This window comes from Xyrauchen texanus, chromosome 27 (assembly GCF_025860055.1).
Source record: "Xyrauchen texanus isolate HMW12.3.18 chromosome 27, RBS_HiC_50CHRs, whole genome shotgun sequence".
Classification (NCBI taxonomy): domain Eukaryota; kingdom Metazoa; phylum Chordata; class Actinopteri; order Cypriniformes; family Catostomidae; genus Xyrauchen; species Xyrauchen texanus.
The window spans coordinates 10,123,651-10,149,205 of NC_068302.1; the positions used below are offsets into that span (position 1 = coordinate 10,123,651).

Here is a 25,555-nt window from a genome sequence, read left to right on the forward strand (position 1 = left end):
AGGGCCTGTCTGTGTTTAACTATTTAGCAATCATTGTATCAACATAAAACATGATAAGCCTTTCAGTATATGGGTTTAAAGAAATAGTAATGTCATCATCTACTCGTTCTCATGTCGTTCCGAACCCATATGATTTTCTTTCCTCTGTGGAACACTAAAGGAGAAATGTTGACGTATGTACTGTCCACTCTTTTCCATATAATGAAAGTGAATGGGGACTTGAGCTGTTGAGCTCCAATATGACAAAGGGTGCGACGCAGCGCATGGATACGTGAACGGAGGAGATTGGATACAGTGACACCCGGGACGGAGAGGTGTGCTGAGTGGGGTGGCCAGGCTTCTGTTGGGCCCCCCCTCTCTAGCTCCGCACGTGGTCCTAAGTCAAGACAGGCAAGTCCCAATCAAGACAGACAAGTCCAAGTCAAGACCCAAGTCAAGACAGGCAAGTTAAGTCCTCAAATTTAGCAATTAGAATACAAAAATATACATACAAACATTGAAATATACATATAAACATATATATGTAAACAGTGAAAAAAGAATAACAATAGGACACAACATAAATATAAAGGGCAATATGTTGTTCAAATATGTTATATACAGAAATACAGTTATGTGCAAGGTGAATTAATGTGTTGTGCAGAAGAGGTAGGATATGTCAAATAAACATAAATGGAATATAAATATGAATGAATATTTAAATATGCACATGATTGTATTGCCACAATAGAGAGTATCGGGGACAGTTTTAGCTGTTCATAAGGTGAATGGCCTGAGGGAGATACTCTCCTTGTGCCTGACTGTTCTGGTACTCAGTGCTCTGTAGAGTCAGCCAGAGGGCAACAATTCAAAAAGGTAGTGTGCTGGGTGAATGGGATCCAAAGTGATTTTTCCAGCCCCTTTCTTCACTCTTGAGGTGTACAGATCTTGAGGGTGGGAAGGTGAGAACCAATAATCCGCTCAGCATTCTGGACTATCCTTTGAAGTCTTCTGATGTCTGATTTGGTAGCTGAAACACACCAGACAGTTACTGAAGTGCAGAGGACAGACTCAATGACTGCTGCCACAGCAGTGCCTGTGGAAGGTTGAACTTCCTCAACTGGTGAAGAGAGTACAACCTCTGTTGAGCCTTTCTCACAATGGAGTCAATGTAGGTCTCCCACTTCAGGTCCTGTGAGATGTGGTGCCCAGGAACCTGAATGACTCCACTGCTGCCAGGAGTCATTTTGGTTGTTTTGACTGCACCATTGAGCCAGTCATTCAATCTCCCTTCTGTATGCTGACTCATCTTAGATGAGACCAATGAATGTAGTGTCATCAGAAAACTTCAGGAGCTTGACAGAGTGGTCATTGGTGGTTCAGTCATTTGTGTACAGGGAGAAGAGTAGTGGGGAGACCACACATCCCTGGGGGGGCGGGGGGCACCAGCGCTGATTGTACATGTGCTGAAAGTGAATGTCCCCAGTCCCATTTAAGCGTCAAGTCTTAAAGTCAATAGTGCTCTTTGCCCAAATTAGTGTCTGAGTTTTAATTACTATTGTGGTTACACCCTCCACAGTATTATCAGATTGTCCCTTACCCACTGTAGGCAAAATGTCCTACCTAATGTTAACTATCGATTTCTCCGTGACACCATCTGACCAGGTTTTATAGGGGACACATCTCGATTCCTTATTTTACGGGATGGGTTGCAACCCTACCTTCAATGGTACACAGTGCATCTTTTAACTGGTTTCAGCAATTTGGCATGAAATGTAATTCACTGTAGTTGCAGTGCACTGAGCTCTCTGGAACTACATTGCTAGCTAACCCAGCTAACATGATAAATGAAATGCTACTGCAGTCGTTTAGTTACCTTTGATATTTTATTCTTTATATCCAAATGATATTACCTTTGGTGAAATTTTGGCAGTTGAATGTGGAGTGTGGAATTGCAGATTTGAAAATCAAATGAATCGATTACTGGGTAAACTAATCATTGATTTGCTGCACATTTTTAAATGTACAACTGTGATCTTTGGTTTTAGAAGGTATAGTCTTTCCAAGTCACAGGGCTCGAGTCCAAGTCAAGATACAAGTCATTGTTTTCAAAGTCTAAGTCGAGTCGCAAGTCTTTGATTATGTTGAATAGAGTTGTAAGTCATAAAATGTATGACTTGAGTCCAAGTCAAGACCAAGTCATGAAACTCAAGTCCACAACCCTTTTAAATTAATACAGAACTGTACATTTTTGGGTGAACTATTCCTCAACAATACGGATTCCACATCATCATGATAGCTACTGGATTTGACAGTTATACAGAGCAGTGAAATACTAGTGTGTCTTATGACCAGGCCTAGCTGGAGTCTGTAGACTGCTGAATTTGGAGAAAAAAAGAAATCAGCTAAATTGATTTCCATATGACACAATATGTGAAAACTAAGCTATGAATGTGACAATAGTATTAGTAGCTGATAGCATGATCAACAAAAAAAACAAACAGTTATACGGGTGCAGATTCCATGTGGCTGTGCTTAAGACTGTTAAAGATTGGTGAAGTATTTGGGTGGGGGGGAACTTTAGTTTCTGTCTCCTTCATTGATGGTTACGCCCTAGTTGTTCTTTTGTGATCTGTATTGATGGGGGGGGGGGGGGATTACGGCGGCGGCATGCTACCAGTGACACATGACGTGACAGTCTGGGAAAGCATGACATCATTGATTTTCGCCCAAATATCACTGAACCATGACAAGGGAACAAAACCCTAACTTTTATAGTTCTGGACAACACTGGACTACATTGACCATAATCCAAAAAACTGAGAGTCCATTTGGAACACAAAGCATATATTTATTTTTTTTGGGCATTTGCTAGGGTCCTCTAGGTGGTTGCCTACTGGGTCTATTCAAAAGAGCTTCAAAAAATGTCTCAAAATGGGGGTCCCTAGATATGGCTCAGGTCACTCCCCTAATGTAAGCGAGTTGCAAACCGTAAGTACGATAACTTAGAAAAGAGCACCTCTACTCAACCAACATGATCACGTGGGAAGTCGACATGTTGCTACCTTAAGTTCCAGTACCCTAACTTCGACCACATTTTGCCGAGATATTGGCAGAAGGCATATCCCATCAGACATTTTTGCAACAGTTCAAGTGTATTTACCTTCCCCTGTGGCACGACTTGGTTTCTCGTCCCATGTTGAAACCAGAAAGAAATTGTGTTTGCATAATCAATACGATTTGAAGGTTCCATTTTCCCTCTAAGATTAATTTTTTACTCCACTGAAAGTTAGGTTTAAGGTTGGGGATTGGGCCTTGTATAAATATTGATAACGCAATCCCAGGACTTGGTGTCAGTGAACTATTTCAAGAATCAAGCCCTGAACAAACTGTTCCTTAAAACTTCTCTGAGAGTGTGTATGCATGTTGAATGGAGTGTCGTTTTTCAGCGCTTAACTCCTCCTCTGCATTTTGCTCCTCCACTACACACACACACACACACACTCTCCGCTGCTTTCCTGCGCATTCCCCATCAGCGGAGAAACGTGCAGGGAAACGGAGCCTCTTCGCGTTCAAACACGTCGTTTTCAGTGTTTGCTGTTTAGTTTATCCGACGTGAGCGTTTAAATCGCTGTGTTGAAGAAACGTACAGCTGATTTGCGGAGGAATCCGTGTTTTACTTGAATAAAACTAGCCGGTGGGATAGAAAGTAAGAAGGCGACGCGACCGTTGTTGCAATCAGTACGCGTGCTTAAGTGACGGTCGCCTGTTTTAAAGAAAAAGTTGCGCGACTTCTGTTTGGTGGTTTTGGAATGCACAGACAAATTCACAATTACGCGCGTTTGAATTTTGGACGTTACAAGTTCTTTTATTTGTGTTAGTAAGTTTCTCAGGACGGGCTGCAGCGGAGCAGATAGCGTTTCGCATCTGGAGTTGAGTTTGCGAAGTTTTTTGCAGGGATTCTGATGAAACTGGTGTGCCTTTGCGCGATCGCGTGTTTAAAGTAATAATGGACAATTTGGATTTCAATTCATGTGCAAAGGATTACTTCTGAAACGACAAGAAGATTCAAGGTCTTGTGTTTACCTCTCGTTGACTGAGTGGACTGCGCCGTCCTTCTCGCACTTCAGAGTTTACTCGGCTGGTAACGCAACCGTAATCTCGATAACCGTTGCCAGAAAGTAAACATGCCGCAGCTTAACGGAGGTGGAGGAGATGAGTTGGGGGCGAACGATGAAATGATCCCATTCAAAGATGAGGGCGAACAAGAAGACAAAATCTCCGAAAACGTGTCGTCGGAAAGAGATCTTGACGACGTGAAGTCCTCGTTAGTGAACGAGTCGGAAAATAACAGCAGTTCGTCCGATTCGGAGGTGAGTCAAACACGAGCGCGTGCTGTCAAAACAAACCAATGTGGTTGTTGCCGACGGAAAATAACTCTTATGCATTGTTTTCCTCCTCTCTGTCTTATTTCTGCTCCAGCAAACCGAGAGGCGTCCTCAACCGAGAGCTGATGATGACAGTTACGAGAAAGCCCGAGAGTATTTTAGTGAAGGTAAGTGCACTCTTGTATTAAACTAACTTATTGTTTACATCAAATAGAAACCTAAACACGTTTCTCTCCCTGTCGATCATCAAGCTTTGAGAAGACATCAAGATGGAGGATTTTTTAAGAGCCCCCATTATTCAGGCTACCCGTTTCTAATGATTCCAGATCTGTCCAATCCTTACTTGTCCAACGGTGCTCTGTCTCCCAGCGCGAGAACGGTGAGTGCCATTGAAACACATTGTTTGTCTCAGTACATCCGCGTGGCTATTTAGGGAGCACTGAGAAACATCGTGCTCAAGTGTATAGTGGCCCTCAAACAAGAATTGTCCTTTTCTTAGTCTAGAAGTTAGTGGAGCCTAGTGTTAAATATCATGTCTGGTGACCAAAAGGTTAAAGGTTCAGACCCCTCAATAAATGACCATTAATGATGTTAAACGTTTAGAGCAAAGGTTAAGTTTAAAAAGTCATTCTCCATATAGACTGACCACTATTATGAATGTTTTGGGGGGTTGTTTTCCTCCAATGTCTATGGTGGTTATGGTTATCACCCTATTGTCCCCTTGAGCAACACACATTATCAATTTTTTTTTAGGGGGATTGTCTGTGTTAGTGTAATGTCAGTCGCTTTGGATGAAAACAATAGCTTAGTGAGTTAGCTAGTTAGTAAACAAACATCTCTCCACAGGCACTTAGTTGAGAATATTACAAATTTGAAACTGGAAAGTGTTAAGTAAGGATTATTTTGTTCAATTGTGCTAGTTCTGAGCTTACTGATTCAGTGTGGATTATACCTTTGTCACTGCATCACATTTAGCGAATATGCAAGTCTCAAATCAAATTTTCAAGTAAATTGCTGGGGTTTGATGGCATTTCAGTGTGTATTTAGGTCATGTCATTTTTAAAATGAGTTGAAATTCTGTGCTTGAGCTGCTTGACAGATTTGTATTAATGTATTTGTGGCCAATTTTTGTGGTCCAAGTGAGGTCAAGCCACTAATTGTCACCACTTACTACATCAAATTTGCAGAAATCTTAAGTGTTCTTGTAGTGTTTTGGCTTCATAATGTCCTGTTAGAGCCCTTTTGGTTGTCTAAATATGCGCTAAAGATCTCTCGTGTTTGTCTGTGAAATGCTTGGCTAATTAAGCTAATACGCAGTGAATCTAATTCTGAGTTTTCCGCCACTTGGCTGTAATTAAGCATTTTCTGGCTGCTTGTTTAGCCTGCTTTAAAATAAGATTAGTCTGGCCGAGAGTAGGGGTCTGTCAAACTGAAATTATATCTGGGAGTTCGTCCTTTTCAGATAGTTGCAGAGTTTGCCTGCTTTGGCTGTTCTCCCCCTATAGATGTGTTTTGAGTTTTGTGTCAGTGTCTGGGAAAGGTTGGCTGCCCTTTTAGCCTCAGCATTGGGTCTTTTCATCCCAATTTGCAAAGAACTCAGCTGGCATTCATGTATGGCTTTGCTGCGTGCTATGCGTCGGTGCTCTGGAAAAAAAAGAGGAGAGAATAAAAGTTTGGGTCTTTGCTGCAAAAAAAAAAAAAAGAGGAACGCTTCAACCGTGATCTTTTTTTTTTGGCTAAACTATGAGCCATCTCATCAAATGTACAAATTCTACAGTCATTGTTTATTTCAATGCACAAATCCTTCTCTCCCTGATTCACAGTGTGATTTGATTGGATTTGGCCAAGGGTATTGGTGAAAAGTTGTGACCCCCCAGATGCATACACACACACACTCACATAAGTTTTCCTTGGCCTCTCCATTTCTTTTCACTCCTGCGTACGAGCTCTCCCTCCTTCCCAATCCGTTCCATTCAGTTCCTGGGGCGTTAGTCTTGCATTGTCATTCGGAGTGAATGCTGATGGCTTCATTGGGATCTCCATAGGCCCTCATTAGCGTAATGGCTGCTCCTTACAGACTAGATGCATAGTAGTAGTACCCAGATTTTCTTTTGTTCCTCGCCCTATACAGTTTTGTTGTGGGAAAAGCCAATTGGCTTAAATTATCTTAAAGCAGCATGGTTCATCCTAGTTCATCCCACCCTCAACATCGCTTGTACACGCAACTCAATTTCGTATTCTTGTTTTGATGTTATAACTTTGGTGTTTCGTTTGTGATTATTTTTTGTTTTGTTTATTCAATGGCAATTTAATATATTTCCTTAAAGTTTGTATATTGTTAGCGACAGTACTTAAATGAGTGTGCTGATAGCCTTAGACAGTTAGCGTGGTAAAACCATTTAAATTCATCACCTTTACAGCACTGCCGCTGCAGCCATACTCATTCAGATGGAATTTCTTTGCTGTTACGTTGAGACTTGTGCTGTTTTTTTGAGTACCTCACGGAGTTTTGTGTTTTTAAGATGCCATGTCAAATTAAATAAAAAATATTTTTTTATAAATTTGTTTACCCCATGCTCCATTCCATTTGTTCTCTGTCTGTTTTTGAATGCAAGAATACATCTTATGTAAATGAAGAAATTACCTCAGAAATGTGTCGGATTGTGGTCAGATGGTTCTAATTATACAGGGCAATCCATCGACTAGTCGATTTTAAAATGAGGTTATTTTGCACATCCCAAGAGACGTGACATGTTAGAAAAGTATTTGCAGAAACGACCCATTGTAAGCTCAGCTTTGTGCGTATCAAATACTCTCAAATGTTGGTTTATTAAGCCAATGTAATGCAAATCTTACACATACTGAAGCCTTCTGTTATCACTAATATAATGCGCAATAAGGAGCCAGAGGCTAATATGGGCTTACTAGCGAACATTCAGATGATGTCATTCAGGATGAGGATTTAAACTTTTTTTATTTTGTTGGCTGATTGGGCAGTAAAAACTGTAGAAAATTTTTGTTCCCTCATAAAATGACCCCATGTAGCCCAATTCATCCAGCTGTACATTTCAGACAAATATCTATGCTGGATTCATCTTCCCACTCATACTGTTTTGAAAAAGAGGCAGCGCCCACATTTAGCCTAACTCTTTTATTATTCCTCCACAGTATTAGGGGGCTTTCACACTAGCACTTTTGGTGCGCACCCCGGTTCGAATGACGTCAGAGTTCGGTTCGTTTGGATGATGTGAACGCTGTCTTCCGAACTCGGGTGCGCACCCGCGAACCGTACTCGGGTCCGCTTAAAAAGGTGGTCTGGGGTACGGTTCATGTGAACTCCAGTATGGTTCGCTGCTGATATGAACGCAATCGAACCAAACCGTGGAAGTGAACCGCTATTGATGACGTATAATGTGGTCGTCAGTCTCACACGCGTCACTTTCAAAATGAGCGGAAAGGGTTTACTTCGTGCGTGCGTGCGTGTGTGTGTGTATACACTTACCTTGACGAAAAGCGGGATTGACGCACACGCACTGCAAGCAGAGAGATGATTTCTGCTTGCCTTCGCAAAAATTGTCTTCGGCGGACAGCCCGCTGTCTTTTGAACGATTTCAGTATTTTTGCAGCAGACAGACGCAAGTGTGTTTCTGTATCTTGATGTTGAAAACAAAACCAAAGGTTAAAAAAAGAACAAATGTGAACCGAGCAAGTCTATTCATTGAATTTTGACGCCTTTTCATTTCGCGGTTATCAAGCAACACGATTACGCACCAGCTGCAGCTTGATGACGCAAGCGTACCGCGGTTCGGATACAAATATATAATGTGAACACAGTCTATCGGGGGGAGGGGGGAGCAATCGAACTCTGGTTCGGAACAGGCAATCGAACCAAGTGTGAAAGCCCCCTTAGAATCACAGACGTTCGTAACCTACTGAAGTTGAATGGATTGGAGCTTGTATTTTATCTGAAAGTTCCAGTAAACAGATTATCCCAGAGTAAGATATCTCTCTTGTCCTTAAGCCTATCAGATCTAACCCACTGCGGTCCACTGCGGTCCAAGGAAAATGTGTTTGTGTGTGTGTTTCTGACGGGGAGGTCACTGAGGCAGATGAGTTTAGCCTGTCAATCGACACCTCTGACTGAGTTGCGAGTCAGACAATGAGTGGTTGGCATACTTTAAATATTTACTCACTAATCTTAATCTCTCGCTCAGACAGCCTCAGTCATAGCAGTCAAAGTCACATAAGAAAGTTTCCAAAAAAACTGAGGAACTTGAAAGAGCCCCTCAGAATGTGAATTGTCTCCAGTGTTTTACCCCAACTTTTAAACAAATGCACAAATGTGTAGGATGTTTGCCAGGAAAAGCATATGTCTGTACTGTTTACCCTTTTTCATCCAGAATATGAGTAATTTGACACTGTGTGCTGTTTGCCTTAAGAGATATTCAGTGGGTTTGACTATTAACAGTAGACTGAATGTTTTGGAAATGAAGAAATGAATCAAATAAATGACAAGAGAATTATCTTTGTCAGAATGAAAGCCATTCAGCTTCTACCATGATTGAGTGTTTCCAAAAAAATTATTTGAAAATGCATTTAAATCTCTGGTCTAGCTGAGTAGGTTTGTCTAAACCTTTCTTAACCAAACGGCTTTCAGTAAAGTGCACAAATCACATTAAAGGAGAATACGCAGTGCTTGCTAAGGCAGTCCTCAAACACCAAAGAGAAGCCTAAAGCAATTGCAAATAGAGTAAACATCTAATAGTATCGCATCTAAAGTAATATATTGGATTTTGCGAGTGACTTTGTTAATATCCCAGAGGATGTGTTGCGAAACTGCTCAGAATTCTGAGTTATCATGAAATATTTATTGTGTATAAAACTAAAGAAAAATGCCAAAGAATTGGCCAAAGGGAATTCAACGCTCTGAGCACCTGTGGCATTAGCTGAGGCAATTCAAACAAAACCATTCCTAATTTCTTAGCATTCCTCAGAGGACAGAAACATAGTCAAGTGTTATCAGATTGTTATTGTTGGCTATTATTTTTGGGTATCATATGCCTTATTCTGGATATTTAGGGTGCGTTGAGGCATTTAAATATCAGTGTCAAATATGTTTAATTTGTGTGGACGTGCATATCTGAAGGTGGATAAGGTGTTCAGACCTATTCTTTAATTCAGCTAACTAACCTCGCATGTGATTGTGAGTTCATACATGGGCCTCAAGAAATATATCAGGAAAGGTGACACAAGTTCTGCCAAAATCTGAGTGTTCTCTTTTTGATGGTCAGATCCCAGTATTATTACATTTGCCAAAGCCATTGAGCAGCTCAGATTTAAGCTTGTACCTCACACTTGTTTGATCAGATTTCTATTCATCTACAGGTGAGTGTGCCCATCTTAATAACTTAAAAGCATTGTGTAAGAGACGCTCTTAGTAAAAACCAAAAAGAAAGGTAATCAAGCCAAGTTTGTAGAAAAAGAGTCTGAGAGAAGGACAAAATTGAGAGTAAGATGAAGAGAAACGGAGGTATAAAGTGACAGATGGGAGGGACGTGGGGAAATGCAGGCGTGCAGATTTCTTATAATTGATTTAGGGTCTGTTCAGAGCTCAAATTCCTCAATAATCCAGAGGGACTTTTTTTGAGGCCCTTGTGTGTCAGCCAGCCATCTCTTCAGCTCTTCTCAATGGTTGTCAGTGACATGAATGCTTGCGCTTGGCCTGTGGAATTTTCTGTTGGAGGGACTCGGGTTGGAAATAGAGAAGGGGAAGTAATATATACACTCACTTAGCAATTTATTAGGAACACATGTACACCTACTTATTTGTGTGATTATCTAATCAGCCAATCATGTGGCAGCAGTGCAATGCATAAAATGCAAATACGGGTCAGGAGCTTCAGTAAATGTTCACATCAACCTTAGAATGGGGGAAAATTTCAGTGATTTCAACCGTTGCATGATTGTTGGTGCCAGACTGGCTGGTTTGTGTATTTCTGTAACTGCTGATCTCCTGGGATTTTCACATGCAACTGTCTCTAGAGTCTACTCAGAATGGTGCTAAAATCAAAAAACATCCAGTGAGCTGCAGTTCTGCAGACGGAAACATCTTGTTTATGAGAGAGGTCAACGGAGAATGGCCAGGCTGGTTCAAACTGACAAAAATTCTATGGTAACTCAGATAACCACTCTGTACAATTGTATTGAGCAGAATAGCATCTCAGAATTTACAACACGTTGAACCTTGAGGCGGATGGGCTACAACAGCAGAAGACCAAATTTATTAGTCCCTAATAAATTGCTCAGTGAGTGTAGAGTACTGAAGAAGAGGTAGACCAATATATATCAGTTTTACCGATGGACCCGTTTCACACAAAGCAGAAGTTGTCATAGTTGGATGAACTTGAATGGGATACCACAGCAGATGTAATTTATGCTTACCTGTTCGCTCCAAAAGCAAAAGAAAAAAATTAATGGTTACCCTTTCACAGTTTTGCAAAATAAAATAAATATAGAGCGCTGGATAACAGCAGTAAGAAGAGAGAAACAGGACACATTTTCTGTCACTCCCTCGGAAGCTGTATTACAAGCCTCATCGTAGCTATGGTAACTGATTTTTTTTTAAACATATTCCAGTGTAATATAATACAAAGTACAATTAAAAAAAATGTATCCCCAATTCCATATGTGCTCTTAATCAATCTGCGCATTTTATGCACATGGCTTGATGAGCGTGTTACTGCGGAGAATAGCGTGAGCCTCCACACGCGCTACGTCTCCGTGGCATCCACGCACAACTCGCCATGCGCCCCACCGAGAGCGAAACAAATGTACAATGTTACACATTTACACTAAATGTTTTTAAAATTGTAAATATAAAAAAGTTTGCTATATTGAAGTTGTAAAGAAGGCGGAAACGTATTATAACAGGTCTGTGAAAAGGGTCCATTAAACAATCCTGATTGTTGCTTTTCGATACTATCTTTTATCTGCAAAAATCTATGCCGATAGTTGCAAATATGTTTTTTCCTCCTTTTCCAAATCTTAATTTTTTTCTGGCTTTTATTGGGAGTTTGGTTGAACAGTAAACTAGATGGCCATAGTAAGGAAAGACTAAGATATTTTTTTATTTTTTTATTTTTTGTATTGGACGATTATTCTGTTATCAGACTTTTCCATCAACTTAGTTATCGATAATGTCAAACTACACTATCGGTCTGCCTCTGTACTACAGTATGGTGTATATATATACAGTACATATATGTAGTTGATGAGCAAAGTGCAACCTTTTATGGTCTTGTGAGTTGTGGGCCTCTTGGAAAGTCTTAAAGTTCTTTGGAATTAGGGGTTAGTGGACATAGTACCAAGTCCCAACACATTGTAATTTCCCCAATTCCATTCTGTCCTTCTCTCCACCATTACCAGTCCTCTGTCTTATATTATGAATTAAAAATAGCATAAGGTGAACATAAAATGAGTTCTGTCAGTATAATCTCGTAACAGTCACACCATTTCACATAATGCCTCTATCCATTATGATGGCAGGCTTTGATATGTAGGATATTAATGTGTCGTAAGCATGTTTTATGGATTCAATCATAAATGTTTTTCATTGGCCTGTGGCTGTTGCTAGCATTGCACTTTAATCCACATTTACATGCTGAAATGATTTTCTGGTAAATTTTTGCTCTCCTGAAAAGGGGATTGAAACACTCTGTCCTACTTTGACTCCTTTTTTATTCGATTTCGTCCTTCAAACTCCCTGTGCCACAAAACCTTCCAGCACATGCCCGTGTTATTTTAACACATTCAGATGTTTTGGGCGCTCTCGGCTGCAGAACGGTAGTGAACAGAGCGACTCGCCAAACCTTGTAACTGTGGCTTTTGTGTTGCGGCGCCCACGTAGCCAAACAAACACACCTCAGTGGAAACACATTTTAAACTGTTTAGTCTTGTCTTTATGGAGAAGAATAGCACAGGGCATACTCGCACACAAACACACAGTTTTGTAATGCCTGAGCATGTCATCATAGCTCAGGCCACATGTCTTTCACAGCGTTCCAGGCCTCCACTGGGCATTTTTCCACATTCAGGTGCTCAAAGCTATTAGTGCTTAAAATCTTCGAGACAGAGTTGAGTCAATAGCTCTATTGTGCATGTTTTTAAAGATCATTTTCGTGTGTGTATTCATGAAGACGGGCTGTACCTGTTTGATTCTTAAGCCTCTGGCCTCCTGCTGCTACAGTGATGAGTGTAACTGTAACTTCAACAGAGTGAACATTATGGCAAGCAAACACACATGTTTGAGGTGTAGGCATAATGTTCGAGAGAACGAGAGAAAGACAGATCTGTTGAAGGCCATCTGTTAGGTAGTTGTCAAATGTTCCACGATGATACTTTTATCACAACTGTGTAAACAGTCTTGACTGACTTCTACATGGATTTCTTTAATTTGAGAAGAATTTCCCTTCAAAAACTTTCAAATCTTTGGTAAGAGCTACACACATTTACATTTATGCATTTGGCAGACGCTTTTATCCAAAGCGACTTACAGTGCACTTATTACAGGGACAATCCCCCCCGGAGCAACCTGGAGTGTTAAGTGCCTTGCTCAAGGACACATTGGTGGCTGTGGGGTTAGAACCAGTGACCTTCTGATTAACAGCCCTGTGCTTTAGCCACTATGCCACCACCTGCAATTGAAAATGATACTTAAGAAATATAGTCAGTTTAGGCTAATACAGTATATATTACGCGGTCAATTTAAACTGCTATGTACAGTGACTATATCAAAACTGCTGAACCAGTACCGTCTCTTTTAGAATTGCGGCATTTCAGCAAGTGTCTCACAGAAGGTTTTCAGTCGAGTGCACATTAATGAGAGTGGAGTCGCACAGCTTCTTTAGTGAATCCGTACTATGTGTGATTGGAATAATGATTCTAATTTTGTTGTTCTGATCACCAACTGACTGTAAAGAAAAAGTGAATTCAAAGAGACATTATTTAAGGACAAATTGATTGTGTGTGGATCTCGTCTTTGGACACACATTCCACAGAACGAGTCAAACCAAACTTTTACTGTCAACACGCAGTGAAAGGATCTTTGTGATGAACCTCTTTGCCTCTAAACTACTAAATAACTGCCTAGTGATATCTGAAAGCCAATGGCTAGTTGCAGATTTTTTTAGTCAAAACATTTGGTCGCAAATGCGAGGGTTGCACGTCTATAAAGATCAATCTTATAATTTTAGAATCAATATCTAGATTGTAATTAATTGAAAACTTTTCAACAAAATCACATTTTTACTCAACCCTATATGGCATTGGGCCTTATTCATGAAACATCAGCAGAACAAATTTCGGTGTAAATAAGTCCATTCCTCCACAACTATGGGACAATTTTTGTAATGATAGTTTTATGAAGAATTTGTAAATGTAAGAATTGGTTCTGCTCTTATTTCATGAATGAGGCCAATGGAACGGAACAGATTTCCATTTTTCAAAGCGTCAAATTTGAATGGGTAAGGACTATATTCTACCACACATGAATATACATTTTAATTTAGCACAGGACCAGTGGCTGCCTTTGAAAAGACTTTTCAGGACTTATTTAGTAACCAATGTCACATTTATCGAACATTTATATTAGATATTTGAAGAGTACATCTGTTGAAGGTTCTTGTCAAACATAAACAGCACAGACTCCCATAAACCACTCAACTCCTGTCCCAGAAAAGAAATCTATGTGTGCATCGTGTATATGGATGTGTGTTTGCATTCTCCATACTCTTTGAATTGTGTGAAACACTGCCAGCCTTGGCCTTCCCTCCTCCTTCCTTTCTCGTAGGAGAGCTGGAGTTGGCGTCACTTTCTCTGCCACCCATAGCTTGCCCATCAACCCTCCCTCTGTTCCCTCCCTGCCATTACATATTCTGTTTATAGCCTTCTCTGGCTTTTCAAAAGCAGGGCCCTTCAGGAGAGATGCTACCCCCTGTGAGGACTGGCAAACCAAGCAGCCCTCTTTATACACACACACACACACACACACACACACACACGCGTGGATCCCTACGTTATGTGACATCAATGAAAAGGCCTTTGAAGCTGCTTGAGATGAGCATGTGTATAAATGTATTTTTTTCATCAATTTATTAATCTGTGGCAGGCGCTTCGGAGTCGGCCAGGTTCATACAGAAGCACAGCACATGGAGATGCCCACTTTAATTCCGCACTGGGATGTTTTCGACAAGACGGCAAACTGTTTTTGCACACTTTAAAGTCTCTCTCGAACTCTTGGTGGACTGTTTTTATGGTGCCTATTCCCAGTAATATACACATGAGTGACTGGTGTAGAGATACTGCAGCTTGAATTTCTTTCTTTGTGTGAAACCAGCTGTTCATAAACAGGATATTACAAAGTCTCGAGGTAGTTTTTTATAGTTAGATTTATTATATTTGTTATGTAATGGACAATTTTTGCCAGCTGTTCATGAACAAGTACTTAAACCATACAGTATTAAATCTGAAGGTAGTTTTTTGTATTTGCGTAGCATTCTTTAGACAGGTAGACATATTTTTATTATATTATCTAGTTGACCTTTTTGCTGGTTGTTCGTAAACAAATTCATAAACGGCAGTACAAAATCTGTGGACAAGGTATTTATGTAGCATTCTTTTTATGGGGTAGGCTTTATATTTATTATATGATCTAGTTAGCTTTTTGCTTTCTGTTAAAACGACACAATGCAAAGTCTCACTATATTTTTTACACTTGTTTTGCATTCTTTATATGGGTAGATATTAGATTTAGTTGTTTGGATTTCAAAAGTGGTAAACGTAAATTTCTACATGTATACAGCCTTTAGAGACTTCTTATTTATGAGAATTAACCTTTACATGTATTATTTTCTCTGATAATATAAAACCACATTCAATTTGATTAAAACGGCAATGTCAATAAATAAACGATGTAATGTCAAAATTATGTTCAGTGTGTCATACTGTCGTATGTCTAAATTTAAAAACTTAAGTCGTCCAGAGTGTTTTGTCTATTGCCATGTTTTTTGAAAGTCATAGTTTCAAGGGTTATAACCATGGGTGTATATTCTCAAAGAATAATCCAATAAAAATAAAAAACAAGTACGCCCAAATGATAGTTTAACCAAAAATAATCATTCTCTCATCATTTACTCACCCTTATGTCATCTCAAAATGGTGTGACTTTCTCCTGCGGAACACAAATGGAAGATATTTTCATAGATGTATGATGTATTTATATCCATACAATGCAAGTCAATGGAGTTCAAAACTTCCAAGTTCCAAAAATGACATAATGCAGCATAAAGATAATCAATACAACTTCTGAAGCGAAACGATCGATTTTGGGTGAGAATCAGACCAAAATGTAACTCCTTTTCCCCTTATAAATCTTGACATCAGCAGTCTCCTTGGCACGTTCATGATAGAAGCTCAATTACACTTCCTTGCGTTTGACTATTCTTGCGTTATAGACACAAATAAATGCAGCAATTTACATAAGAATGGTTTTACGAACAATTTTCACATTTGTTTTCCTCATGTTTCAAAAGGCCCATTGAACATTCTGTACTTGTAAACCTCACTGCATTTTTTTCTTTTCAAATTTAATGTGACATCCATTCTAAGGTCTATAGATAAAGTTACTGTTTACAAATGAACGCTCTGCCCCGCCACTTCTGGGATCTTTTGGTAGCCCAGAAAAGAACTGCTGCCTTTTGATGCTTCGTACAAATTGCACTGAAGCTTCCCAAAATGTGCTGTTTGTGGGGTTGAAATACCCTGTTTCCCACAGATTATTTGAGATTTGGGCTTCTTTACATTTCCATCAGATCGCTTCAGGAAAACTCAGAATTTTACTTAAATTATGATATTTCACGAGTCTATTAGACACAATTGTCAGGATATCACAAAGCAGCTGTTGGTGGTTATAACCTTTTGTTGTTTTTATGAAGAAATCGTGCAAAAGCCAATTACAAATGGTGTTTTTCATATTCAAAGTGCTGTCACTGTAACATATGAAAAAAATTATCTGACAATTATCTTATATGATCAAGACCACCATGTAGGATTTACCGGGAGGAACGAGACCTGTCTCCACCACTGCAGTTCATTGACTAGATATTCCTTTATAATAACATTTTATTAACATTAACAGAAAAATGCAGTGCTGCCTATTTCCACCATTGAAATATGCTGCTCAAAAGAACCCGGAAGCATGTTTTACTGCTGTGTGACATAAGAGTAATTTCATCTATAGGGTTTAATTTAGTCAGTTGGACCTGGTCATTTGGCACTCTGACTCATGAGCTGACGTTTGCAATGCACACCCAATTGTGCATAAGCACTAGCTGTAGTCTATAGGCCAGGGGTTGGGAACCTGTGGCTAGCGAACCATAAGTGGCTCTTTGTTAAAAATCAAGTGGCTCGCCGTGTCTCTCACCATTCACTAACACATGATCGTTTAAAACTTTCTAGAAAGTTTAACACATGATCGTTTAAAACTTTCTAGAAAGTTTAACACATGATCGTTTAAAACTTTCTAGAAAGTTTAACACATGATCGTTTAAAACTTTCTAGAAAGTTTAACACATGATCGTTTAAAACTTTCTAGAAAGTTTTTGCAATCGCACCACACTTTCTAGAAGTGTGGGTGCGATTGCAAAGCTTGAAGTCAATGACACTGTTTTGGTTTCCTTTCTCCTGAATTTTACAGCCTACTTCTGGTGAACAAGGTTTGAAATGAACACCCGCCAAATGCAGAGTTTTCATGCAGAGTATTTTGCTGATGTACCAGCCACTGTGGAAGGCAATCCTAAAGACTTGTCGGAGAGATATATAACAAGAAATTAGAGACAAAGACACTCGTTTGACGAATTCATTATATTTTGAAGACCAGATGAAAGAAAAGCCGCCGATGCTTGTCTGATGTGATGTGTGCGCGCAGTGAGATCTGAGTGCAATGAAAGCACTTCTCCAACATACGCCCATTCATACAGTTCTGGGACTCGTTTCCCAATAACTTTTGATCTTAGCTGTTAAGAGCATTTTCTACGAGCGATTTTATTAATTTAGTTATTTTTTATGTGCAACCAGGGTGTGATATAGCACCCGTAAAATGCGACGAGACTCAATCCAGTTTGCGAGCTCCTCTCCAAATGCATTTCATGCACGAGTAATTTTGCTCATCTACCTGCAAAGGTGTCTTGGAGTGACACATGACAAGAAATGCTGACGTGTTTGAAGAAACACTTTATTATATTTTTAAGAACAGACAAAAGAAAAGTCGTCAATGCTCGTGTCTGATTCACTGTTCAGAGGCGCGCAACGGGACCCTGTCTAGTGAAACAAGCGCATGTAAAGAGTTATCACTCCTTTTTCTCAGTTTCATTCAACTGACAACTGTTTGGAAGAATAATGTAATCTATGAGAATGCTGCAAATGATCTCCGATCATCTCGTGAGGTACTGCAAGCTTAGTTTGCTCTTAAACATTTTGAACGCAACTTCAGTAATATATACGGGTATCTTTGTTTTGAAGAAACAAAGATGAAGGTGATTAAAGTTTAAGGTAATATAAGACACGTTCACCTTGAACCTAAAATTGAGTTCTATTTTTTTTCTTTAGGCAGCATAAATATGACCAAAACGGAATACAAACACATTCGCTAAGAACACACATTTGGCAGCATTTTTTGGAAACACAATTTTTTTTTTAGGCTTATTTATTATGATGATTATTATAATTATCTTTACATTTAGAATTGTCTTTAGTTCTTAATTTGCTCCTTTTGCTGCATATTGATACTTGCGTGATGGCAAATGGAGCCGTTGGAGATGGTTATATATAAGATTTTTTTATCTCTTCGTTATTTGTATTGCTTTTTCGTTTAGTTTAAAGTGCTATTTGAATTTAAAAATGTCTTTTGTTCAAGTTTTTTGTGTGTCAATAAATGTATAAATTTTTTAAAGCAAAATCAATAAAGCTAAAATATTTACCGATCCTTGGGGATTGAACATATAATCGAATATTTATATTTTAAATGCGGTTATCATTAAAATGTTTTTTACGTATCGTTCAGCCCAAAAGGGAAGTAACGTTTTTCATGAAGTAAAATTAAGTCATTTTATGGAGACCCGCACAAACATTTGTACTCAAATCCATATTGCAACATGTTACCTATTAATATTTGCATATTTGTTTGTTTTTGAGGAGTCTATGGGCAATATAAACATTTTATTTGATTGAAAAACTTAAACTAGTGAATTATTCATTTGTGGTATGGCTCTTTCGAAAAAATGCATCAACCAAAAATTAAAAAATTGGCTCTTTAGTGAAAAAAGGTTCCCGTCCCCTGCTATAGGCTATAATGTGGAAAACACATGTAAACAATGTAATGCACTTTGTGTTTCCAGAAAGATATTGCAGCTGCTCGTATGTCAAAAGTATAGAGTTGGCCATGATGAAATATAGTCCTGTTTGTGTGTCTATGTATGTCAGGCAGTTCATGCTTGTCGTATGTCAAACTAATACTGACTTGTCACATGTCTGCATTAAGTATACAAGTATATGTGTGCACGCACTTCTCATATGTCCCACTAATATCCACTTACCCCTCTAGGCTGTGTGTATCAGCGTTAGGCCAAGCTTAAGCCCCCAACCACTGGGCCAAGGTTAACCCCCTGTAGGTTGACTGGGTGTGGGGGTCATCTGTCTATCTCCAGGGTGATAAGGGGTGTTTGGCTGATTGATAGCAGGGCTCTGTACGCCCTCCATGCCATAAGCTACAGCGGGGCCCCTCCGGATCATGATTGGCCCCTCACGTGGAGAGCAGGATTTTATTTCACATTAAGAGCCATCGGTGCTCTTAAAACCAGAATGCTAAGTGCTGGAGTATAAGCTAATAAAATCTGATTGTGCAGAAAGAGAAAGAGGGAAGGGAGGGGGAATATGTGTGGTGTGGGGTGGGGGCAACTCCCAAGCAGACCTTCATCAGTCTGGTATTCCAAGCAGATGGTTTTAGTTAAAGCTTTTACAGAGAGAGAGAGAGACTGGGGTTGATATGCTGCACAGTTGGTGGGTGGACAGAGGAAAAGTGATAGTGATGATAAGGAAATAAGTAAAAGGAAGGGGGGTTGACGGGGAGAAAAAAAAGGTGTAGAGAGAAGAAATGTTGGACAAAGAAGTTTTACACTCGCATAGAGTTCGAGAAGACAAAATATTTTTCTAAAAGAATTAATTTTTTTTGTGTGACTCCTTGCCCAACAAGAGCAGTGCCTCGTTGGGTATGCAAACATGTGGCCCATCAGCCCCTGGATGCTGACACATCCAGATTAGGATCTCTGATCACTCTCATATTTGTTTGAAGGCCCTGCCTCAGCCCACAGGTCAAATGAAGGCCAAAAAAATATTCAAGAGTTGCAGGGCTGATATTCTTCTGCAAAGACAGCTAAGGCACAGCAGTCCCAGCAAACTAATGATAAGATGACTCCTCCAATATTTCATGTAGAAAAAGGAATGAAGCGATTCTTTCTCTCACTCTGTTTGTTTTTGTCTTGCTGTCGGTAGGTCACATTTGTCACAGGATATGCCCCTGTGCTTGCGTACCACCACCTGAATATCCTGCTCTGTTTCTCCTGCTTCTCCCCTCCATCTAGACTCCTTCCCCTCGCTCAGCAGAGCTCCAGATGTGAACGATTAGCTTGCTTAACAAGGCCGCTCCAGGCAAGACGCTTTGCAACAACAACAACAGTCCCAAACAGAGTTGTCAGGCCTACTGCGCAGCTTTCCGAAACCTCAAAACTCGCTTGTCACCTTTTCCATTGGGTCAGTGAGATTTCAGGGACATTTTTGTGACTAAGTAAAGAGCACATCAGTGAGCCATCAAATCTTTTTTCCTATGTCAAAATACTTTCCTGGTTAATGTGCAGAAACAACTATAAGCAAGGTTTCGTAGATCGATTACTGTTGTGTCCAAATGGTAAGCCTCATTCAGCGAAAAGTTGAGATTCATACATTACATTTATACACAGTTTATTTGGAGTCCAGAAGTAACCCTAATCTAGTAGCAGAAAATGCAATCCTAACAAAAGTTTCACAGAACAAAGGTTACCATCAAGACACAACTGTTAATTCCCCAATGCTTTCTGGGGCTCCCTGGCAAAATATTTCTATTCGGTAGTTAATGGATAGTAAATTTGCATAGAATAAAACTTTTTGCTGCAGATTATGGAAAGAAGTTTGTAGCTCTTTTCCAGTAGTTGTGAATTTGCCGTTAAGGGTTTGTAAATCAAACCTTTGGCAGTAATGGACAATTTGCTACTGCTAGCAAATAATTATATGGCAAACCTGTGGCAACAATGAGAATTGTTTGGCGCAAAGCTCATTTGCATTTTAAAATATTAAGTGGCAAATTTGCCAGAACTTTAGATTTTTATTATAAAAATTTTTTTATCCTCTTCTCCCAATTTAGAATGCCCTATTCCCACTACTTAGAAGGTCCTCATGGTGGCGCAGTTGCTCACCTTAGTCCGGGTGGTGGAGGACAAGTCTCAGCGGCCTCCGCTTCTGAGACAGTCAGTCCGCACATCTTATCACGTGGCTCGTTGTGCATGACACCGTGGAGATTCACAGCATGTGGCGGCTCATGCTACACTCCACGATCCACTCCATGATCCTCCAAATAACCACGTGCCCCATTGAGAGCTAGAACCACTAATCACAACCACAAGGAGGTTACCCCATGTGACTTTACCCTCCTTAGCAACTGGGCCAATTTGGTTGCTTAGGAAACCTGGCTGGAGTCACTCAACATACCCTGGATTCAAAGTCGTGACTCCAGGGGTGGTAGTCAATGCTCGCTGAGCTACACAGGCCCCCCCTAACTTTAGATTTTTGTAAGGGCATTCAAAACATTGCCTTGTATCATTGAGTCCAACATGTCAACTTTTGGCTCACCCAAATGGCGTGAGATTGGGACTGGACTACTTGTTTGTCTGAAAAGTTAACAGGATGGGGGCTTAGAGTTAGGAGCATGGTTTGGGCATAGTCATTATTTTTGAATTTCCATTTGGCACTACTAGTGGGGCAGAATTTACAGAAAATTTAAGCATACCCTAGCTGAGAATCTTTATAGTTACACTGCCATCACCTCAGGGTGAATGGATTAGAAGCCTAACCTCTGAACAACCTTTGTGTAAACACGTCTAAATCAATTGGACTCGTTAGCAAGTCACGATGTTCCACCACTGTGCTGGATTAAATTAGAACCCATGAGACGTCTTCTAACCAACTTCCTGTTATTAATAACAGTTCCTGATTGGTTAACACACTTTTGAGTAATAGTGTGATGTCTTCTGTCTAAAACTGGTATGAAGATCAACAAGAATGCCTTGTTTTGGTCTGTCATAGACACGCGGTCAGTGCTGACTCTAGCACTCAAAGATCTCTCACCCCCCCCGTTTGGTGAGTTGGTGGTTTGTTCTGTAGTTTGTACTTCAGAAGGAATGTGTGTGTTACATTTGATTGTGGAAAGGAAAGTACAGCAGTGGTTGTGAATGGACTCTTTGAGAGTTTCAGACTGGCATGTGGGATGGGACAAAGATACAAAGCACAACAGCTTGGAGTTGTACAGCAGAGGCCTACACACGTACCTTTCTCTTGTTTGAACATTACTGCTAGAGCTGCGTTTTTGTGCATTTACACACTAGCGAGAGATATAAGATAAGGTCAGTTCTGAGGGTGTGGAAAGAGCCGGATCACTTAAAAATCTTAAAGCACAACTTGACCTGCTTATGTTAGAGTGCATTGCGGTAAAAGTTAGTCAACTCTTGGTCAGATGCTCCATCATTATTGCAAACCTGTATGTCCTTGCAGTGTACTACGGCATTTAAACCAATGGTTAAAATATGAAAAACGTACATTTTTATTTACAATTGTTGCTGTTACATTTGGTGTAGTGTTTGTTAAAGCCAAAATGAAATAAAAATTATATTGTTTCTGAAAACACTTTCTTTGTCTTATTGTGCATCCAATATATTCCTGGTGGATGGGGTCGGGAACCAAGAACTGGTTCAAATAAAGAACAATAGCTACCAGCTTACTACAACAGAGAATGAAAATGACAAATCAGTGTTCGTTTTAAGGGTTAGCTAGTGTCCAGTCTGATACCTCAGCTTGAGTTTCCCTCTTGCTTGTGATATGGTGTGGCGCATTAAGTGTGGGTTTTAGGGCAACGCTGCTGGGGTGTTGGCTCGATGATGGGACTGCAAATCGAATGCATATCGATTTTGGTCTCTCTTTTGGCCCAGGCTGACCAGTTGATGGCAGTAGCCCGATAGTGGAAAAGTGGCTAACATGTGGTTAAAGGCACATTATGAGCTTTGATTTACTGAATGGTACTTTTTATAATGAATGACTAAAATATCTTTGTGAAGTCTGTGTTAACAACCACTCAATAGAATCAGTTGTGTTTAAATATGAAATGATCTAATCACTTGATAACATACTGCTGAGGGCAGTAAATCCAATTTGAATTGCATTTCTTATTACCAAATAATAGTTTGTTTCACATTAGTTATGTTGTGGTGCTCGTGCAGGAAAGGCGCATGTATCAATGTGTCAGTATCAATCCCATTCTTCTTCCCATTCATTTCCAAAAAAAGGTATTGATAGTTCCATACAGCAAACAAGAGGCTATATTGGCTGTTTTATGTATTTTCTTATCAGTTTTAGAAGAATATAGCATGTAGAATATGCGTATTATGTGTGTGTGAGTTTAACCTAGTCAGTGGGTACGCTGTGTTTTATAGTTTTTTCCCTCCCATCCCCTGCTGTGGCATTACTTATATTAGTTTTAGCTCAGGAAAGGCTCTTAAACAAATAGCAGCACTGTTTTAATAAAAACTATTCTCTCTCTCCTCTCTCTCTCTCTCTCTCTCCTCCCACCCCCCATTTTGCTTTTCCTTTCACATTCTCTCCTTCTTTCTTTAGCTGTTAATCTCTGACATGATATGATTAATTCAGAGGTGTTGGAAAACAAATGCAATTAAATGGGGGAGAATCTTAGTCCCAGAATTAGACTCACTGCTGGGGCCACATGGTAACCATAACAATTCACAGAGGCCCACTCTTGAGCCAAAGGGTCAGTTTATGCCTGTATACACACAAACGCCCACACTCCTAAAAGCTTACTCTGGTTTAGCTGTCACTCAATACTTTTAACAGTGAAAGGTCAAGGTTCAGGGTCACAAAGCTGAATGGGTTTCTTGAGACTTGATTGTAAGTTTGAATGAATAAATTTTTAAGCCCGGGTTTCAGTGTTTTTGGAATCTAACACAGAAGATTATTTTAAATGATTTATATTTCTCTCTCTCTCAAAACCTGTTCCATAGCACAAAGCATTATGGTTAGAAATGTACAGTACAATGAATCGACCAGATCTTTCAAAAACGTTTCAATCCTCAGGACTTTGCATTTATATGTGCCTCATTCACTCAGAAGGAAAAACTTTCACTTCTGCAATTAAAGGCCCTTGAACTTGGTGATCAGTCACAATATTCCCTCTGTAGTTTTGTATAGGTGTATAAGTATTTATGTGGCAAAACGAGGCAAAAAAATATCCTCAGAAATCTGTATCTGTTTAATTTTCTTTTTCTCCACTGTATATACATCTTCATCTCGTTTGAATGGTATCATCTGAAGTGTTGACTTAACCTTGATTTCAATGCATCCTTCAGTTATTTGGAAAAGGCAGTTTGTTTGAAGCTTTCATCTAAATAGGAGTTTTGCACTTTCATTGAGTTCATGTCAAAGTGGCATCTGAAGTAATCATGGTTCACATGATTACAAGGGTTGGCTGAATAGGGAGCTGCTCGTAGCTTTGGACATAAAACACTATCTGACTTCAGTGTTAAAGAGAGAAATGGGTGAAAGCTATATGACCTACTGAAAACATCACCCCATATGTCCAGCAGTTATAACTGTGAAGAAAAACTGTGCTTTTTTATATTAAGGTGTGTGATTCCTTTTAAGATGTGTCAAAATTGTATACATGTTTTCTCTCGTTCTGTGGCAAGTTGTTTCAGCATTTTGGTTGAACTGTTTCTTCGTTATAGTTATGGTAGTTTAGAGTTTGTGATACTTGCATCAAGAATGCATTCACAAATTTTGTTATCTGTTTCAGAGTGAAGCAGGAAAAATATAGGCCGGGAGTTTTTCCCATCAGGGATTGGTTGTATTGCCGAAAGTGGCCGTTACATACCATTTTTAACTTTAGGAATAACTTGTGTAGCTGAATCATGCACATAAGGCCATGAAAGTGTATGATATAAATGACATAAGATATAAATGGTTTATCAAATGTTTTATTTTTTTCTATTTGACTCTTTGGTTTCCATTTCATTTCATGCTTTCTCTCTCTCTCTCTCTCTTTTTTGTTTTTCTTTCAGTCACATTCTAAATAGGGTTGGTGTAAATAACTGTGTGCTTGTGCTGTCATAATGTTGCTGTAGTTTGGCTGTAATGGGGTGTTGAGTAGATTTACATATCAAAACTCTGTTGTTCACACCTCATTTTAATAGAGCATGTTGCATTCCTGCTTTTGTGTACGAAATTCCACCTTTACTCTGGAAGTTGATTAGTCAAGCGCATAATCCTCACAATTAAATGAATCGTTCACCCAAAAATCTCTCATAATTTACTTTAACCTGTCAGATGTGTATGGCTTTCTTCTGCAGAACACAAACAAAGATTTTTAGAAGGAAATTTGAGCTCTGTAGGTCCGTATAATGCGAGTAAATGGTGACCAAACATTTGATTCTCCAAAAAGGACATGAAGGCAGCATAAAAGTAATTCATAAGTCTTCAGTGATTTAATCAATGTCTTCTGAAGCGGTCCAATCAGTTTTGAGTGAGAACAGACCAAAATACAATTCAATTTTTACTGCACATCTTGCCATTGTGGTCTTAAAGGTGTGATCATGATTTCAAGCTTGATTACCCTTCCTAATGCTTGATGCATGTAGAGTGCTAGAGGGTGCTATTTGGAAGTGTAATTGAGTTTGAAATCATGATCGCCAAGGAGACTGCAGATATCAAGATTTATAATACAAAATTAGTCATATTCTGTCTGTTCTCATCCAAAACTGATTGGA

General features: G+C 39.5%; 1 protein-coding gene across 1 annotated transcript in view; it reads left to right on the forward strand.

Moving 5' to 3' along the window:
* The first annotated feature begins 3,497 nt into the window (after positions 1 to 3,497).
* LOC127621081 (transcription factor 7-like 1-B) overlaps positions 3,498 to 25,555 on the forward strand; it is a 62,171-nt gene continuing 40,113 nt past the window's right edge. Inside the window, exons 1-3 of the mRNA XM_052094528.1 lie at positions 3,498 to 4,352; positions 4,462 to 4,534; positions 4,619 to 4,746. Coding sequence (XP_051950488.1) covers positions 4,167 to 4,352; positions 4,462 to 4,534; positions 4,619 to 4,746 — 387 coding nt within the window. The 5' untranslated portion in view covers positions 3,498 to 4,166. The remainder of the gene's footprint in view (positions 4,353 to 4,461; positions 4,535 to 4,618; positions 4,747 to 25,555) is intronic.